Source organism: Geotrypetes seraphini, chromosome 6 (genome assembly GCF_902459505.1).
Source record: "Geotrypetes seraphini chromosome 6, aGeoSer1.1, whole genome shotgun sequence".
In the NCBI taxonomy this organism is placed as follows: Eukaryota; Metazoa; Chordata; class Amphibia; order Gymnophiona; family Dermophiidae; genus Geotrypetes; species Geotrypetes seraphini.
In genome coordinates, this window is record NC_047089.1 from 8697174 (window position 1) to 8717643 (window position 20470).

General features: G+C 45.6%; 1 protein-coding gene across 2 annotated transcripts in view; it reads left to right on the forward strand.

Annotated features, from left to right (window-relative positions):
- The window catches only part of ARRB1 (arrestin beta 1), a 294842-nt gene that overhangs the window by 212537 nt on the left and 61835 nt on the right, over window positions 1-20470 (forward strand). For both annotated transcript variants that reach the window (XM_033948295.1, XM_033948296.1), the window contains exons 3-4: window positions 12936-12996; window positions 20204-20248. In XM_033948295.1, the coding sequence (XP_033804186.1) occupies window positions 12936-12996; window positions 20204-20248 (106 nt within the window). The remainder of the gene's footprint in view (window positions 1-12935; window positions 12997-20203; window positions 20249-20470) is intronic.

The following is a 20470-nucleotide window of genomic DNA, read 5'->3' on the forward strand; positions in this document are numbered from 1 at the left end:
CTATACTGTCTTCTCTTAATTCTTTCCAGGGTCTCCTGTCCACATATCATTTTTCTCTCTTTCTTATGACTTCTTCATCTCTTCCACTACAGTACATCCTTTCTGACATTTATATTTTCCTTTCAGCTTTCTTTTATTTTTTTACCTCTCTTTCTACTCAGATTCCATTACTATCCAACCTTCAGTCCCCTTCTTTTTTGTTACTGCTTTTACCTACATCTATCCATCTCTTCCCCTTACCAAGGACCTCCCATTCTGCTTAGCTTTTCCCCCAGTCATGCAGCATCTCCTCTCTGTCCCTCTCTTTTCCCTTCCCATAGCTGCATCTCCTGTATATTTCTTCCCCCCCCCCCACCTGCCATTGAGCTTCACCTTTCTGTGTCTCACCCCCACCATCACCCCTCTGTCTTCCTCTTTCCACCTGCATTGCAGCATCTCCTCTCTGTCCCTCTCTTTTCCCTTCCCATAGTTTCATCTCCTGTGTATTTCTTCCCCCCCCCACCTGCCATTGAGCTTCACCTTTCTGTGTCTTACCCCCACCAACATCACCCCTCTGTCTTCCTCTTTCCACCTGCATTGCAGCATCTCCTCTCTGCCTCACCCCCCATGCAGTATCTCATCACTTCTGCTGCCCCAGCCATCCAGGATCTCCCCTTTCTCTCCCCCTTCAACATTTAATCCTCTGTCTCTCTTACCCCCACCATCTAATACCACCCCATCTCTCTTTCTTCTCCAATCTAACAAATCCCCTATGCAATCCCCATCTCTCTCTCTCTCTCTCTCCCTTTCCCCCACCATCCAACATATATTCATCTGTCTCTCTTGCCACCCACCATCCAAGAACATAAAAACACACTACTGTATCTAAATTTATTTTATTTTCTATATCGTTCTCCCAGGGAAGCTCAGAACGGTTTACATGAATTTATTCAGGTACTCAAGCATTTATCCCTGTCTGTCCCGGCGGGCTCACAATCTATCTAATGTACCTGGGGCAATGGGGGGATTAAGTGACTTGCCCAGGGTCACAAGGAGCAGCGTGGGATTTGAACCCACAACCTCAGGGTGCTGAGGCTGTAGCTTTAACCACTGATCCACTCTAGAAATCAAAATGTAGCAAAAATGAGCCAAGTAAAGGACAATCAAGCCATTGTAACATCACTGATGAGGTTGGCTCTTATTGGTGGAATGGGGCATTGTGATGTCACAATACCAGCTCTGGTTACCAGAGGCTGAAACTTTTCACACTATTTCAATTTTCTATACTGTTCTCCCAGGGGAGCCCAGAATGGTTTACATGAATTTATTCAGGTACTCAAGCATTTTTCCCTCCCAATCTATCTAATGTACCTGGAACAATGGGGGGATTAAGTGACTTGCCCAGGGTCACAAGGAGCAGCGTAGGTTTGAACTCACAAATATTCAATGGAAATCAAGCAGAAAAATTAACATCCATGGAAGTGAGCCTTGATGATGTACACAGGCAGATAGAAAAACTTAAAACTGACAAATCCCCGGGTCCGGACGGAATCCATCCCAGGGTTCTGAAGGAATTAAAGGAGGAGATAGCAGAACTACTGCAGCAAATTTGCAACCTATCCTTGAAAACAGGCATGATCCCGGAGGATTGGAAGATAGCCAATGTCACGCCCATCTTTAAAAAGGGATCAAGAGGTGACCCGGGAAACTACAGACCAGTGAGTTTGACCTCGGTTCCGGGGAAACTGACGGAAGCACTGATTAAAGAACACATCGATGAACATCTGGAAAGAAACGAACTTTTGAAAACAACCCAACATGGTTTCTGCAGGGGGAGATCGTGCCTAACGAACTTATTGCACTTCTTCGAAGGAATTAACAAACGGATGGACAGAGGAGACCCCATAGACATCATATACCTTGATTTCCAAAAAGCCTTTGACAAGGTGCCTCACGAACGTCTACTCCGGAAACTGAAGAACCATGGAGTGGACGGAGACGTACATAGATGGATCAGAAACTGGTTGGCGGGTAGGAAACAGAGGGTAGGGGTGAAGGGCCACTACTCGGACTGGATGGGGGTCACGAGTGGTGTTCCGCAGGGCTCAGTGCTCGGGCCGCTGCTATTTAATATATTCATAAATGATCTAGAAACAGGCACGAAGTGTGAGATAATAAAATTTGCGGACGATACAAAACTATTTAGTGGAGCTGGGACTAAAGAGGAATGCGAAGAATTGCAAAGGGACTTGAACAAATTGGGGGAATGGGCGGCGAGATGGCAGATGAAGTTCAACGTTGAGAAATGTAAAGTATTGCATGTTGGAAACAGAAACCCGAGGTACAACTATACGATGGGAGGGATATTATTGAATGAGAGCAACCAAGAAAGGGACTTGGGGGTAATGGTGGACATGACAATGAAGCCGACGGCACAGTGCGCAACAGCCGCTAAGAAAGCAAATAGAATGCTAGGCATAATCAAGAAGGGTATTACAACAAGGACAAAAGAAGTTATCCTGCCATTGTATCGGGCGATGGTGCGCCCGCATCTGGAATACTGCGTCCAATATTGGTCTCCGTACCTTAGGAAGGATATGGCGTTACTCGAGAGGGTTCAGAGGAGAGCGACACGCTTGATAAAAGGGATGGAAAACCTTTCATACGCTGAGAGATTGGAGAAACTGGGTCTCTTTTCCCTGGAGAAGAGGAGACTTAGAGGGGATATGATAGAGACTTATAAGATCATGAAGGGCATAGAGAGAGTAGAGAAGGACAGATTCTTCAAACTTTCGAAAAATAAAAGAACAAGAGGACACTTGGAAAAGTTGAAAGGGGACAGATTTAAAACGAATGCTAGGAAGTTCTTCTTTACCCAACGAGTGGTGGACACCTGGAATGCGCTTCCAGAGGGAGTAATAGGGCAGAGTACAGTACAGGGGTTTAAGAAAGGATTGGACAATTTCCTGCTGGAAAAGGGGATAGAGGGGTATAAATAGAGGATTACTGCACAGGTCCTGGACCTGTTGGGCCGCCGCGTGAGCGGACTGCTGGGCATGATGGACCTCAGGTCTGACCCAGCAGAGGCATTGCTTATGTTCTTATGTTCTTATGTTCTTTAACTACTGTGCCACACACCCATACACCCACAAGCATGAATGCAATTGCAATGGGGTAACTTTAGGTACAGTAGACTTTTGTATGTACCTGGAAGGCTCACAATACAGAGTCAAGGAGTTAAGGCAGAATTTGTACTTGGGTACCATTTGCTAAAGTTTGCTGCACTAGGCTGCCTAGGGACATATGTGTGGCCATTTTTGAAGTAAATGATGGCAGGCAGACATTTATGTGCCTTCTTTTTTGGTGTTTATAAGAACATAAGAATAGCTGTACTGGGACAGACCGAAGGTCCATCAAGCCAAGAATCCTGTTTCCAACAGTAGCCAACCTGGGTCCCAAGTACCTGGTAGAAACCCAAAGAGTAGCAACATTCCAGAGCTTAGATTGTGATGTCATAATGCCTCATTCCACCAATGCCTAAGAGCCAACCTCAGCAGTGATGTCACAATGGCTTGATTGTCCTATACTTGGCTCACAGAAGAACATAAGAATTGTCACACTGGGACAGACTGAAGGTCCATCAAGCCCAACATCCTGTTTCCAACAGTGGCCAACCCAGGTCCCAGTTACCTGGTGGAAACCCAAAGAGTAGCAACATTCCAGAGCTGAGATTGTGATGTCATAATGCCTCATTCCACCAATGCCTAAGAGCCGACCTCAGCAGTGATGTCACAATGGCTCGATTGTCCTATACTTGGCTCATATAAGAACATAAGAGCTGCCATACTGGGACAGACCAAAGGTCCATCAAGCCCAGTAACCTGTTTCCAACAGTGACCAACCCAGGTCCCAAGTACCTGGCAGAAATCCAAAGAGTAGCAACATTCCATGCTATTGATCTCAGGGTAAGCATTAGGTGTTATCTTCTCCCTTCAAAGTTTGGAAGAAGAGGTGAAAGGGATTGGAGACTGGTAGGGGTGATCAAAGAGATCAGCATACTGGGAATTGGCATGAGATTTACCCCTTGGAACAAATCGATGTGGGTTTCCCTTCGTTGTTGTTTGGATGATGCTTCTGGGTCCTCTAGTTTCCTTCCATTTAGATTATTGTAAAATAACGCTGTCAGGTCTCCCCACAATTTTCCTCAAACATCTCCAAACCATTCAGAATGTTGCAATTCATCTGCTTTCTTGAGCTGATGAGCCAGAAGTGAGGAGTGTGGGGTGGGGGGGGGGGGGGGGGGAGCATGATCTGACCTACCATCGTTTACTTCCTATTCCTCTCCATAGATAATTCAAAATTCTTACCCTGGCTCATAAAGTCCTTCACACTGGTTGTACCTTCTTATCTCTTGTATCTCATCATTTCCCCTGATGCCCCCCCCCCCACCCAGGACTCTCCATTGAGTGCAAACTTCCCATTTAACATAACATAACATCGTACTTATACACCACATAACCGTAATTTCAATGCGGTGAGCAAAAGATTAAAAATAACATAACCTAAGTATGATTTAAATTAGTTCGCCAAATATTTTGAAAAAAGATGAGTTTTCAATTGAGTTCTAAAGTGCTTGTAAGAGGGAGCACTCCGCAACAGTGGCCTAAATTCCCCGTCATAGAAAACAGCCTGAAATGCTAGTGTATGTTCCAAGGATTTCTTGCTCTTCCAACCTTGAGCAGATGGAAAATTAACCAATGCATGTGATTCTCTCCTATGTTTATGGAATGCTATGAGAAATCTATCGGTCATATAGTTTGGAGCAATATCATGCGCAACTTTGTAACAAAGACAACCCAGCTTGAACAAAACACGCGCCTCTACTGGAAGCCAATGCAGTCATGTGATCATATTTCTTTAGACCATAAATTAATTTGACCCCCGTATTTTGAATCGGTCTAAGCCCAGCCATCTCTTTCCCCTGTTCATCCTTTCCGTTGGGAGACAACATAGAAACATAGAAAATGACGGCAGAAAAGGGCCACGGCCCATCAAGTCTGCCCACTCTAATGATCCACCCCCCTAACTTCTTCCCCTATAGCAGGGGTGTCCAATGTCGGTCCTCGAGGGCCGCAGTCCAGTCGGGTTTTCAGGATTTCCCCAATGAATATGCATTGAAAGCAGTGCATGCAAATAGACCTCATGTATATTCATTGGGGAAATCCTGAAAACCCGACTGGACTGCGGCCCTCGAGGACCGACATTGGACACCCCTGCCCTAAGAGATCCCACATGCCTATCCCATTTTTTCTTAAAATCTGGCATGCTGCTGGCCTCGATTACCTGCAGTGGAAGATCATTCCAATGATCAACCACCCTTTCGGTGAAGAAATACTTCCTGGTGTCGCCATGAAATTTCCCACCCCTGATTTTCAGAGGATGCCCTCTTGTGGCTGTGGGTCCTTTAAGAAAAAAGATATCATCTTCTACCTCGATATGGCCTCGGGTAACTAAAGCACCCTCTGAAGTGCGAACAGAAAGGATAGGATGCTGACTTTGCCAGGTGTCTATACACGGGTCAAAAGTCTACCCGGTTTGTTGCCAAAACATTGAAATCTATACTTCTGGACAGAGGAGAGCTTCTGTTGTCTCACCTGTAAAAAAAAGTATTAAGAGCAGCCTGAGCTGCTAGGTAGTGTTCTTTGGTTGCAGAGCTGGGATGTCTAAGATAAGTGCCCTTAGCTGCACGAAGTGCTTTCTCCAATGTGATGATACCTCTAAAGATTCTTTTGTTGCGCGCACATGACATTCAGCTTTTTATCTGCACTGCGTCTGCTCTCTGGAAGGCTCGCAAGCGAGCCTATCCCCACTTTTGTACCCTTCTTAAAACCTGTGGACCCTGGCTTTCCCATTTTTACACCCCAGCCCTGGTTTTAACTATTAGCCTTCACTTATTGATTTGCTCTGTTGTCTAATCTTTGCTTTTGCTGTGATATTGCAGTTCCGTTCTTTTTTTCTAATTGAATTTTGCTATCAAGTTTTACATGGATTCTACCAGATTATCTTGTGGATCAATTTCATTTTGCTAATTTTAGTCATTCCTTGCGTAATTATAGATATTTTGCCTTCCCTCCTGTAACAGGAAGTCAATATAAGAGGTATTTACATTGATTGCTTTCCTATCAAGTGGCTAATTTGTGTCCTCTATCACCGAGTTCAAATTCTTATTTACTTTTTAGGTAATATGTAGAAATCAAGCAAAAAACATAAAAGAAAGAAAAATAATAACTTTTAGAGTTGACTAACTTAATATCTAATATAATAAAACGCTAGGCCGCGCATGCACACTTCCTATGTGTGCGCCGGTTTTCCGTGAGCTGTAGCGACACATAGGAAGTGCACATGCGCGGCTTACAGTCTGCAGCGGTGAGCGGTGGCTACTCTCACGATCCCCGCCTGCGTTTATTGCTCTTGACATCGCCGCGATGTAGGGACCCGCAGGTAGGACTGTGCATGCCCCTACAGTACTCTCTCCGCTCTCTCTCTTCCTCCCCCCCCCCCGAGGCGGATGTCGACCGCGGCGGCCCGAGTCGGATGTCGGCTGCGGCGGCTGCTGGTCGCGGCGGCTGTCGGTGGCTGCAGGCCGCGGCAACCAAACCCGGAAAGCATTTTAACATAAGTAGGAAGGAAGGTATGAGGAAGGTATGGGGGGGGAGGAAAATACTGCACAGGGAAGTGGGGTGGGAGGGAAATGCTGCAACACACGGAAATGGAGGGGCAGAAAAGGGGTTGATGGACAGGGGAAGAGGTGCTGATGAACAGGGAGAGGGGGCAGAAAAATGAAGACAGGCCTACTGCTGGACAGATGATGGACAGGGGGAGGTAAAACAAAGGGAGAAGGGCTTCTGCTGGATAAGGTGAGCAGTGATGGGGTGGTGGAGGACACAGGGGAGGTAAAAGGAAGGGAGAATGGACAGGGGGAACAGGCAAGGGGTGGTAGTGGACAGCCAGGGGGAAAAAAAAAAAAAAGACAGACAGAAATACAGAAAGCGGCTAAGGAGAGAGAAAAAAATAAAGACAGACACACACACATATTCTAGCACCCGTTAATATAACGGGCTATAAGACTAGTAGTTTATAATTAGCTTTCAAGGTGACGCGTCAAAACCGCAGAGCACAACGGCGCACCGAAAATCCCTCCCCTACATTTGAGCGCAGGACATATGCGTGCCGCCGCTTCCACTGCGTTAAGGGCTTCCCTTTTGCACTCTAAGGGGTGGTTGGGGCCCACCATACTTAGAAGTCCTCGCTCTCCCATTGGGAGGGGATATGGGCGAATCCCCCCCTCCACTACACTGAAAACTGCCGAAGAGGAAAAATGAGAAGGAGAACGGGAGTCTTCAGTGTACTGGGGGGTTCCCCCCAAACTCTCCAAACCCTCCCCCAACAGGAGCGCAAGGACTTCTAAGTGTAGTAGGGGGGTTCCCCCACACCCCTCACAGCATTAAACAGAAGCCCTGAAAGTTGTGGAAGCGGCAGTGCACCTATGTCCTGCGCTCAAATTTCAGCATTGGATTGTCAGCACGCCTTTGTCCTCTGCGCTTTTGACACCCTACCGCTTTCAAAGGTAAACCCTTCTTCCTCAGATCAGAAATAAGCTAATGTTGGTAAAATACAGTATATATAAGGTAAACATGAAAACATTTCAGTGGTAGTTGGAAACATGGGGCTAGATTCACGATGCAAACCGATCGTGTACCAATCGGTTTGCGAGCCCTTAGCGACCAGATTTCCCTCCTGCAGTATTCACCAACCTGCGAAGCGATCCGCTTCTGGTGCGCGCATGCAAATGAGGGGAACTGCATGCAAAGTAGGCAGGGACGCGATTCACTAAACTTTTTTTTCGATCCGACTGGGCTCGCAAAAAGCGACTGCTCAGGACCAGTCGCGGAAGCCCTTTGCGACTGCCCTGCCTTCTGCCGCCCTGATTTCTATCCTGTCAGCCCCATCTCCAGCAGCCCCGAACGAGCCTGCCTGCCTGCCCCGATCTCTCCTGCCTGCCTGCCCCGATCTCTCCTGCTTGCCTGCCCCGATCTCTCCTGCCTGCTTGCCCTGACTCTCCTGCTCTCTGCCGCCCTTCCCCGCAGTGCAATGAGCTCATAATTGGCAAACATTAAAATTAATTGGGTGACAGTCACATAACTCGGGCAGTGACTACTGTTTTTCGGTAGGTGCCTAGTAGAGAATGACATGGTGACAAAATTCATCACCGTTCCCGTCCCCCCGGATAACCGCAGGAAATAATCCCATGTCATTTTCTAGTGTCTGTTTCAGCCTCAGTCCTTCTACACCAGCATTCTTCAGATCAAAGCTTGAGGGTCGGTGGTTGAGGCCATTCATACTCTGATTCTTATGGGAGCCAAGGATAATGATGCCATTGTGACATCACTGATGTGATTGGCTCTTAGGCACTGGTGGAATGAGGCATTATGACATCACAATCTCTGCTCTGGATACCAGAGACTGTCATTCTTTAGTGTCTATCTCAACCTCAGTCCTTCTACACCAGCATTCTTCAAAGCAAAGCTTACGGGTCAGTGGTTGTGGCCATTCATACTCTGATTCTTATGTGAGCCAAGGATAATGAAGCCATTGTGACATCACTAATGTGATTGGCTCTTAGGCACTAGTGGAATGAGGCATTATGACATCACAATATCTGCTCTGGATACCAGAGACTGTTATTCTGTAGTGTCTGTTTCAACCTCAGTCCTTCTACACCAGCATTCTTCAAAGCAAAGCTTGCGGGTCAGTAGATGTGGCCATTCATACTCTGATTCTTATGGGAGCCAAGGATAATGAAGCCATTGTGACATCACTGATGTGATTGGCTCTTAGGCACTGGTGGAATGAGGCATTATGACATCACAATATCTGCTCTGGATACCAGAGACTGTTATTCTGTAGTGTCTGTTTCAACCTCAGTCCTTCTACACCAGCATTCTTCAAAGCAAAGCTTGCGGGTCAGTAGATGTGGCCATTCATACTACGATTCTTATGGGAGCCAAGGATAATGAAGCCATTGTGACATCACTGATGTGATTGGTTCTTAGGCATTATGACATCACAATCTCTGCTCTGGATACCAGAGACTGTCATTCTGTAGTGTCTGTTTCAACCTCAGTCCTTCTACACCAGCATTCTTCAAAGCAAAGCTTATGGGTCAGTGGTTGTGCCCAATTATACTCTGATTCTTCCCTCTCTCCTTAAAGAATGACATGAAGATGGTTTCCCGCGGTTATCCACGGGGACGGGAACGGTGATGAATTTTGTCACCGTGTCATTCTCTAGTGCCTAGCCCAAGGCGTCTGCCAGAGAGTAGGTATTGTTAGGGATGGATCGTGGGCGGATCTAGGCAGCTCAACTGGACGTTGGTGCTGGTATTTGGGTCAAGAAAATCTCAGCGTAAATAGGAGGCACCTATGATTTTGATGCCTATTGACACCTAAATTCAATTTAAGAATCATTAGGCTCTATTCTATAAATGACGCCTAACGTAAGATTGACAAGCGTTATATGCTGCGTTCCTCAGCGTCTGTCATTTAGGTGCTATCTATACCATCGGGGCCCTACAGGCCGGTTTTCAAAACTTATCCGGCCAGGGTCACCACATAAAGAGGACCCCATAAAAATCAGCATTATCTTTATGCTGAGCTGGCTACGCATTGGTTGGCTCTGCAAACCTGGAAATGCCATGCCGATACCCAGACACGGCTCTAGCGCTGAATTTCCATGTTTGACATCATCAACAGTTGAACATCAGGCCAATTAAATATTGTTACGTTTGTATGTGGCTCCACAGCGTGCGTTTCGGGCAGGTATTGCTTTGACTGCTCAATGCCCTAAATGCCAATACCTACCTGCTTCTGTGTATCAAATGTTCTGGACTTGTGTGCCAGTTCAGTGCTTCTGGACTAGAGGTCTGCACGGGAATCCCACGGGTCCCACGAGAATCCCTCCCTAACCCAGGGGACTCCCACGGGGACCCCCCTCTGGCCCATGGGACTCCCATGGGGATGGAAGGCTTTGGAAGCAGGGTTCATCCATATAATATAATGGACACGTCAGCCTTAGTAAAAGAGGGATTTTATAAGTTAATTACCTGAACAGAAAACAAAAAAAGGGTTCCACCAAAGAGATTCCACAAGGAAAACAGAAGCGCAAACACAAAAGAAACTGTGGAATTGATGATCCTGTCAGAAGTAATTGCTGCTTTTTATGGGGACGGGCAGGGATGGAGGTAATTCCTTGTGGGGATGGGTGGGGACGGAGAGGATCCTGATGGGGACGGGTGGGGACGGAGAGGATCCTGACGGGGACGGGTGGGGACGGAGAGGATCCTGACGGGGATGGGTGGGGACGGAGAGGATCCTGGCGGGGATAGGTGGAATTTCTGTCCCTGCGCAACTCTCCATTCTGGACTTCTGCGGTGACTTACCTTTCAGGACTTTTGCAAAGGCGCTTACCATGCCAAGCGGTTGTTCTTCTGTTTTCTAATTTTCGCACGCCGGGCACGCAGAGTGTAACCAACCGTTTGCTCGAGCGATCGTTCCTTTTGGCACGCAAATGTATTCTGTGTAATTGGTGCCAGCAGGAGGCCCCTTCCGTGACGGAGTGGAAGAATGATGTCTACGCCTTGTTACGCATGGAGTGTCTGGGCATCAAGAGAGCCTCTTCGGGCGCCTGGCGGCAGGTTCTACAGATTTGGTCCCCTGTGTTTGATAGCTTGTCTCCCAGAGCCTGTAGCTACTTGCTGAATATGTGATGCTGTGTGGACAGGGGGGGGTGGGGACAGTTGGGACTTGTGCTGTACCAGGGGCCACTGTGAAGACCACATGTGTGGCCCTCTCTGGTCTGTATTCTTTGTTAAAATGCAAATTAAAAAATTATTATAGAGTCTTCCAAGTCTGAAATTTCTGTAAGGGCTACACTTCTTGTGACTTTTATCTTCTTACAAGACAAAGAAGCAATTCTTTGCCTATTCTGTAGAGCCGAGAATGTTGAATTTTTGGGGCAATAAAATAGCTGGTTTTCCTGACGTTTCTAAGTGGACGCAATCCCGGCAAAAAAAATTTCTAATGTTACGTCAATCTGTATTGAGTTTAGGAGCTGCCTTTTAGCTGCGCTTTTCTTGCAAATGTTGTATTGAGTATCAAGCTAATAGATATGTCTTTTATTAAACAACTACAGACAATTCAGAATACAGCTCTGAGACTCGTCTATTCATTGAAAAAACATGATCACATTACTGAGGCATTCATCGATTCTCATTGGCTTCCAATCCAGGAAAGAATACAATTTAAATTCTACTGTATACTATTTAAAACTATAAACGGAGACAGCCCAACCTACCTGAACGACCGCCTCATCCAAACCACCTCTACCAGGCATAGAAAAACACACCCCCCATTCACTTACCCCCCAATCAAAGAAGTAAAGCGGAAAAAACTATACAACGGACTACTGGCCACTCAGGCAGCGAAGATAGACAACCAAGTCTCCAACCCCAGACTACAAGATGTTCAGAAAGGAAATAAAAACTATACTCTTCAAGAAATCCCTTAATAAAGCTTGATACCATGATAAAGCTTAACCCCCCTCTTGCCATCCCCTCCCTAACCCCAGATCCTACTTTTCCCTCTCTTGGAAACCTTCTCTGATCTAACGTTGTAACCCTTCTTCCATAACTCTTTTTGTAATCCGCTTTGACCCGAAAGGTAATGGCGGAATAGAAATCTGTAATGTAATAAAGCCAATCAATTACAATTTTTCTTAGAGGGCAAAGCCGCTTCCGTAGCTCCAGAGATGCCTACTGATATCACTGTCCAAACCAGGGGTCCCCAAAGTCCCTCCGTGAGGGCCGAATCCAGTCGGGTTTTCAGGATTTCCCCAATGAATATGCATTGAAAGCAGTGCATGCACATGGATCTCATGCAGATTCATTGGGGAAATCCTGAAAACCCGACTGGATTCGGCCCTCACGGAGGGACTTTGGGGACCCCTGGTCCAGACCGTTTAGTACAGGGCTGCCCAAGTCCGGTCCTCGAGATCTACCGACAGCCCAGGTTTTCAGGATATCCGCAATGAATATGCATGAGAGAGTTTTGCCCGCACTGCCTTCTTGGTATGCAAATCTCTCTCATGCATATTCATTGCGGATATCCTGAAAACCTGGCCTGCCGGTAGATCTCGAGGACCGGATTTGGGCAGCCCTGGTTTAGTATGATATACAACTGATTTTGCTTTGTATTTCCGAGTACCGTATATTGATACGTTTTGTTTTTCCCTTTGAAATTCAACTACCCTTGACGGTGTTTGATTCTTTCTCCCTCAGTTGTGGACTATTTTCATAGTACATTTATGTTAACATTGTGGGCTCCTTTTCCTAAGCTGCGTTAGCGTTTTTAGCGCACGCAGCATTTTAGCCAGCTAGTGTGCATGGCCCTAACGCGGCTTAGTAAAAGGAGCCCTATAATACATATAGGTGTTTTTCTTTGATGTTAAATAAAGGGCTCCTTTTATCAAGCCACGCTAGCGGGGTTAACGCGTGCGACTTTTCATCATGCCTTAACCCCTGCGCTGGCCTAAAAACTACCCCCTGCTGAAGAGGAGGCGGTAGCGGCTAGCACGGCCGGCGGTTTAGCGCGCGGTATTACGTGTGTTAAACCGCTACCGCGCCTTTGTAAAAGGAGCCCAAAGACAAATTAAATAAAAATAAGAATATCAGGCCAATAGAATGTAAGCCTTTTGGGATTGGGAAGTACCTCGTGGAACTCGTGGAAGCTACAACTGGGAAAAGGTGTGAGCTAAATCCAGAAAAATAAATATCTTCTGAAATCCAGATAAATAAATATCTTCTGAAACTGATTCACTGTTTTTTCTCTCTCCCGTCACAGCTCACCGTCTACCTCGGCAAGAGAGACTTTGTAGACCACGTGGACTTTGTGGACCCTGTGGGTAGGTTGCTAAGTTTACTTAAACTACAGGAAATAAGATGCAGCATCCAGGGCAGGATTATCCCTCTGAAGGACCCTAAGCAAACAAGGTCATTGTTCTCTCCCCCCTACCCCCCCCCATTATTTTAAACTCCCACAAATAGAATTCAGAACACTGCGGCCAAGCTGATCTTCACAAAAAGCAAATTCGATCATGTTTCCCCACTTCTGTCCAAACTTCACTGGCTTCCAGTAATTTCCAGAGTTCATTTTAAATGCATCTGCCTAGCTTTTAAGATCCTACACGGCATCCTTCCTCCCCTAATACCACTATCTTGGAACTCCTTGAGTCCTGATTCCACCAGATCCACCTAAAAACTTAAACTATCCTTCCCCTCGCTAAAAGGTATCCTCTATGCGGGAAAATTAGGGAAATCTCTGTTCTTCAGAATCACCGAACTTTGGAATAACCTTATTGCCCCACTACGGAATCTGGACTCCTTCCAACTATTCCGAAAGTGTCTGAAAACTAGACTATTCACAAAAATGTAATGCTCTCTTCCCCCCTACTCAACCTTCAACCTCACTAAGTTGTTCCTTCCTTATATTAAGCTCTTGTAAACCGTGCCGAGCTCCATAACTATGGAGAGGATGCGGTATATAAACTTAAGGTGTAGATTAGATTAGAGATGTGGGAGTGGAGAATTCCTATAATATTTTACAAGAGTCTTTGCCAAACATAGAGGTCTGCATGTGTACGTCCCTCCATGTGCAGCGGAAGCAGCCATTTTGAGAAGTTGCATGCGGGTAAGAGAGTGTGGAAACCTCACCCCCCCCACCCCCCCACCCCTTTTAATATGGAAGCTTCCTTTTAAAATTGTTACTCAGACTGCAGAGGAATATGGGCACAGGAGGAGAAAATAAGTAAGAAGTGCTGATTATTGACTCATTGGCCTTGATTCTAGAAAAGGCACCTACAGTTAAGCCCCAAGATCGGGGCACTTACCAATCTAGGCACTTAACTTATTTTTTGAAATTGGCTTAAATGGCGCTAATAATTGAAAGCGCCATTAAAAGTCAATTAAATAAATTAATTGGCTGGTAGGCTTCTAACACAGTAGACGTCCACAACTTGGATGTTGATGTCTTCTCCGAGGCACCTACAAGCACCTACCAGCAAGTAGGAATAGTTAGAGGCAGATTTGGGGTGGAGTTTGGGCATGGAGAGAGTTAAGTGCCATAGGTGTCTACCTTAGGCACCGGTAGGCATGTACACTTAAGAAAACCCTAGCTTAATATGCCAGCTAAACCAAAAGAGTGGGGACAAGTCGAAAAATGAATCAGCCCACAAATGATGCGATGAACATTGTAGTCTTCAAAGAAGTCTTTAATAACTTAAAATCAAGGACCCGACTTCATCCGTGTTTTCTTTCTCCACGGTTTGTGGATCAGATACTCGATGTCGAAGCTTATCATAAGAACGATCAACAGATTTGCAGTACAGATAAAATCACTTCTGCTCAGCACTTGGGTTTTTTTTATGTGAGCCCCGAGGCAGGTCCCTGCATGGGCCAAAACATGGACCATGTCGGGTCCTTGATTGAAATTATTAAAGACTTCTTTGAAGACCACGTTGAACACTGGGTTGCTGGACTTGACCTCACTCTTTTGGTTGAGTGGTTTATTCCTGTGGGGTTTGCTTCCAGTTTGTCTGGTTTGTTTAATATACTGGTGCCTGCAGTGTACATGGTTTACCAGTGCCTAATTTGATTTAAGCACACGTGGTATCTAACTTTGATTGACATGCAGTAGATGTCGCTTTCCTAGGCATCTACAGTTAGGCGCCATTTATGGAATTTGTCCCATTCTGCCAAATGAATGACAATGTACAGGGGGTAGTCTAATCTAATTTACATCATGGATTTATATACCATGTCATCTCCCCAAAAGGAGCTCGACCCGGTTCACATAAAGATCGATAATCGAAGTGAAAGTAGTTGGATTAGAGCAATTTTCTCAGAATTGTTGAAATAACACTGTTTTCATAGATTTACAGAAAAGCTGGTAACCCTACTCACAAGGTTACTGTGGGAACTCATATCAGCCATTTTGAGTAGTGAGACTGCATGGGGCAAGAGCTCTTGTTCTGGCTCACCACTAGACTAGCAGGGCTTAAGATAAGCTCGGGGAGAGGCTTATAATGGGTCCATATCTGTTTTATCATTCCCTCTTTGAGAAATTCCCTAACTCCAATTTGCCCTGTTTGTCTGTTTTGATTAGATTGTAAGCTCTATTGAGCAGAGACTGTCTCTTACATGAGGATGTAATAATGCCGTTATACAGAGCGATGGTGAGACCACACTTGGAATACTGTGTCCAGCATTGGTCTCCCTATCTAAAGAAGGATATAATACTACTGGAGAGGGTGCAGAGGCGAGCGACAAAGCTGGTAAAAGGTATGGAGAACTTGAGCTACGAAGAACGGCTTGGAAAACTGGGACTGTTCTCCCTTGAGAAGAGGAGACTGCGAGGGGATCTGATCGAGACTTTTAAAATACTGAAAGGATTCGACAAAATAGAACAGGAAACACCTTTATTCACATTGTCGAAGGTGACTCGGACAAGAGGTCATGGACTGAAGCTGTGGGGAGACAGGGCCAGGACAAATGTCAGAAAGTTCTGCTTCACACAGCGAGTGGTGAATGCCTGGAACGCTCTCCCGGAAGAGGTTGTGAAGGAAACCACCATTCCAGGATTTAAGGGCAAGTTGGATGCACATCTTCTTGAAAAACACATTGAGTAACTAAGGTATTCGCCAGGGTAGACCTGGCTGGGCCTCCGCGTGTGCGGATCGCCGGACTAGATGGACCCATGGTCTGATCCGGTGCTGGCATTTCTTATGTTCTTATTAAACCAGGCATCTGGTGAAAAAATTACCCTCTAGGGGTCACCATTGTGAAATGGCTGAGACTCCTTCTCCAAAGGGTTGAGCAGGGGTTGATTATCAAAGGAGGCTCTGCTGCTCTGATGACATGACACCGAAAAGAAACACATATGATCATTTCATTTCTGCCCATCTATTCTTTGTTGTTTTGCTGCTCTAAGCTTGAAGCATTACCTTATAATCCAGTTGTTTACTGACACGTTTGTGATGGCTTTGGATGGAAACTCGTTCCAGTGTTAATTACCGAGAATGAGAATTCAGCTCATGCATTACCTCTTTGCCTATTTTTTTTTTTAATATTTAATTGCAGAATATTCTGTGGTTGTACATTAGCTTAAAAGCCTTTTCAGATTCTACAGTAAATTATCTTCATTTACAGGGGCAGATCCGTCTCCTGCCCTATTATTGTTATTTAAAATTTGCTGTTCTGCTCCTCTTGAAATACAAATCGAAGCAGTTTACAATCCTGGAATATTACATTTGAGACTTGCAAGAGGATAACAGGGAAACAGAGAGTGAAAAATCGTTCTCGTCCATGGCAGCAGCCAACCGTCCATCACTGTCAACTAGGCCTCTGAGAAAGCCAATGAAAAAAATAGGATTTCAGTCCTTAAAACCTTTTCAATTTGACCTTGAAATGGTACATTCGACAGGGATGAGCAAGAAAGTAAAAAGTCATTGGAATGTAATCTAGAAGAGATCTACAAAGATGTGACTAGTCGATTTTGGTTCTGGGAGCCTCGGAGTGTAGGGAATTAATAAATCATAAGGCAGAGTGGGAGTCCCCTAGAGAAGGCCTTATAAGCACCTTGAAATTAATTTAGTAAGAAAAAGAAAGAAACCACTTTGGTCCTTGTGAGATGGATCCTGGAGACTTTCCAGAAGGCAACCTGCCACCCACTCGTCAATACAGTAATTAATTACTACAGAAAAGTGGACCCAAAGACATAGGCATCAGTCATTAGGGCAGGGTTATGGAACTGAAAGACAAAAGACATCCCAGAATCCATCTGAGCACAAACTGGGAAGTAGGCCGCAGTTGGAGGTTTTCCAGGGCTGACTCTACCATTGAGTGAATGGGTTTTGCACACATGGCCCCCACATTTCAGCCCCATATTGACTGAACATGGCCCCACATCCGTTCACTTCCTCCACAGGCTGCCCTTGACATTTTCCATGTAAAGATTCCATGTCTGTGGTGCCAACAAATTGCTATCTTTCTTGCTGCTGTGTAGTTCATCCTGCTTTGTTCTCTTCTCTGTCTTTAATGTTAGACTTTACTCTGAAGGCTTTTCTACAGTATAAGATTGCAAGATAGTTTTAGAAACATAGAAGCATACAAATATGATGGCAGATAAAGACTAAAAGGCCCATCCAGTCTGCCCATCCACAGCATCCACTATCTCCTCCTCTCCCTAAGAGATCCCAAATGCCTATCCCAGGCTTTCTTGAATTCAAACACAGTCTCTTGTCTCCACCACCTCTTCCGGGAGACCGTTCCACACATCTACCACTTTTTCTGTAAAGAAGTATTTCCTTCGATTACTCCTGAGCCTATCACCTCTTAACTTCACCCTATGCCCTCTCATTCCAAAGCTTCCTTCCAAATGAAACAGACTCGACTCATGAGCATTGATGCCATTTAGGTATTTAAACATCTCCCCCCCCTTCACAATATTTGAGGTATACACCCTGATGCTTTGCTCCTTTTACTGTGAATGTCTCTCGGTCCTCTCCCCCCCCCCTCCCCAGCAGTATACTATGAGTGAAGTATTATGCATATACCTCAAAAACAAGACTGCCTTGACGGAACTTAGATATAGTGACTTAGGCGATCTAAAAACAGGTCTAAATGCCCAGAAGGTATCCAAAGTGATCAGCTAACTCCTCCAGACACAAAATACAAACCCCCACACACTCCCCCAGTGATCATTGATACCCCACCCCCTAATACCATAAAAATCAGAATAAAATCATACATATCTGCCTCCAGAACATCAGCACCTGGGGTAGGAAAGCCTAGTAGAGCTGCACAGAGGTGGCTTAAGTAGTCTGCGGGGTGGGCTAGTAAACCATAGACAGGATGACCCAGGCCCATAAGCCACTCTAACCACTGCATTCATGATGAAACATGTGCATCCACCCAAACCCCCCCAAAACCCTATTGTACTGCCATATAGATGGCACCTGCAGCCATAAGGATCACTGGGATGGTAGACAGGTGGGTCTAGTAGGTTTTGAAGGTGTTTTGGAGGGCTCACCATGACCTATAAGGGAGTTGTGGTGAGATGTTTATATGGCACCCTTTTTGTGAAGTTCGCAGCAGTGCCATGTCTGGGTGTCCAGTCCATCACTTTCCTGATCCCCCCCACCCCCCCACACACACACGTACAAAAGGTCTTGTTCTAGGCGTTTTCGACTTGGACAAATTTTGCATGAGAACGGGGTATCAAGACAGACGACTTAGCGGTCTGGACGATGAAACGGCTGGACCTAGGGGAAAAAAAATATTTTGGACATATTTTTTGAGAATGGACTTTGGACATGTACGACTTTGGGCAACTAGCGACTTAGGCCCACTACGGACTTAGACATATTTTTGGATTATGCCCCTCCACGATTATATCGTCTACCCTATTGCAGATTTTGGTAGCCTTTTGGCAATATCGTTTCCAAAAATGTTAAAAAGAATAGGCCCAAGAACCGAAGCTTGAGATACTTCACTGGTAATATCCCTTTCCTCAGCGAGATCTCCATTGTCGCCTTCCACTCAACCAGTTCCTGACCCAGCCGGTCACTTTGTGGCTCATCCCGAGGACACCCAGTTTATTAGATGCCTGTGTGGAAAACTAGCAGAGGCTTTGCTAAAACCTAAATATATCACATCCTGCGCTCTCCCTCTATCCAATTCTCTGGCCACCCAGTCAAAGAAATTGATCAGATTTGTATGACAAGACCTGCCGCTAGTGAATCTATATTGCCACGTAGAAACATAGAAACATAGAAATAGACGGCAGATAAGGGTCACGGGCCACCAAGTCTGCCCACCCCAATAACCCTCCCCTACCTTTCTCTGTGAAGAGATCCCACGTGGCGATCCCATTTTGACTTAAAATCAGGCACGCTCCTGGCCTCGACTACCTGCAGTGGAAGATCATTCCAGTGATCAACCACCCTCTCGGTGAAGAAGTATTTCCTGGTGTCACCGTGTAGTTTCCCGCCCCTGATTTTCCACGGATGCCCTCTTGTTGCCGTGGGGCCTTTGAAAAAGAAGATGTCCTCTTCCACCTCGATACGGCCCGTGAGATATTTGAACGTCTCGATCATGTCTCCCCTCTCTCTGCGTTCCTCGAGTGAGTATAGCTGCAATTTTTTCAGCCTTTCCTCTTACGGGAGATCCTTGAGTCCCGAGACCATCCGGGTGGCCATACGCTGGACCGACTCAAGTCTCAGCACATCTTTGCGGTAATGCGGCCTCCAAAATTGTACACAGTACTCCAGATGGGGTCTCACCATGGATCTATACAACGGCATAATGACTTCGGGCTTCGGGCATAATGACGAAACCCCTACGTATACAACCTATGATTTGTCTAGCCTTAGATGAAGCTTTCTCCACTTGCTTGGCAGTCTTCATGTCCTCACTGATGGTCACCCCTAAGTCATGTTCTGCTACAGTCCTTTGTAGGATTTTACCACGGGTCCCATAATCCAGAAACTTCACTATTTTCCATTCTAAAAGTGTTTCCACTAATATATTTACCACAAAAGTCAGACTTTCCAACCTGTAGTTCCCTACTTCTTCCTTACTTCCACTTTTGTGGACAGGGACCACTTCTGCCCTTCTCCAGTCATCCAGTATCACTCCTGATTCTAAAGAAGCATTGAAAAGCCGCCAGAACTTTCCTGAGTTAGGGTTACCATATGGCTCCAGAAAAAGGAGGATGGATTGAGACATTAATGCAAGCATGATTGAGTTGTGTACATTAAAACGTTTTAACGGGCTATTATTTAAAAACAAACAAACAAACAATAATTCACAGACAGAATGGCTACAAAGTGTTTGCTTGGAGGGCAGAAAATCTAGAACTGGCCATGTCATGACTTGGGCTTTTATTATGAGTGAGAAGTCTCAAGGATGGACTCAGGCAAGCCCAGAATGCAGCAGACAGGCCTTCCAATCTAATAATAAGCTACCTTTTAGGGAGGAGGGAATGGGGAGATCAGATATTTTGTATTGTATTCACTACATTAAACCTCTCTCTCTATCTGTGTTCTTTTTCAGATGGTGTGGTATTGGTTGATCCTGAATATTTAAAAGAAAGGAAAGGTGAGAATGCAGCATTTACGATGCAGTGGTCAATTGGCTCCAGGTAGTCCAATCCTGGTTGTGAACTTGTGATTAGAGAATGACACGGTGACAAAATTCATCACTGTTCCCGTTCCCGCGGATAATCGCGGGAAATAATCCCATGTCATTTTCTAGTGTCTGTTTCAACCTCAGTCCTTCTACCCCAGCATTCTTCAAAGCAAAGCTTGCGGGTCAGTGGTT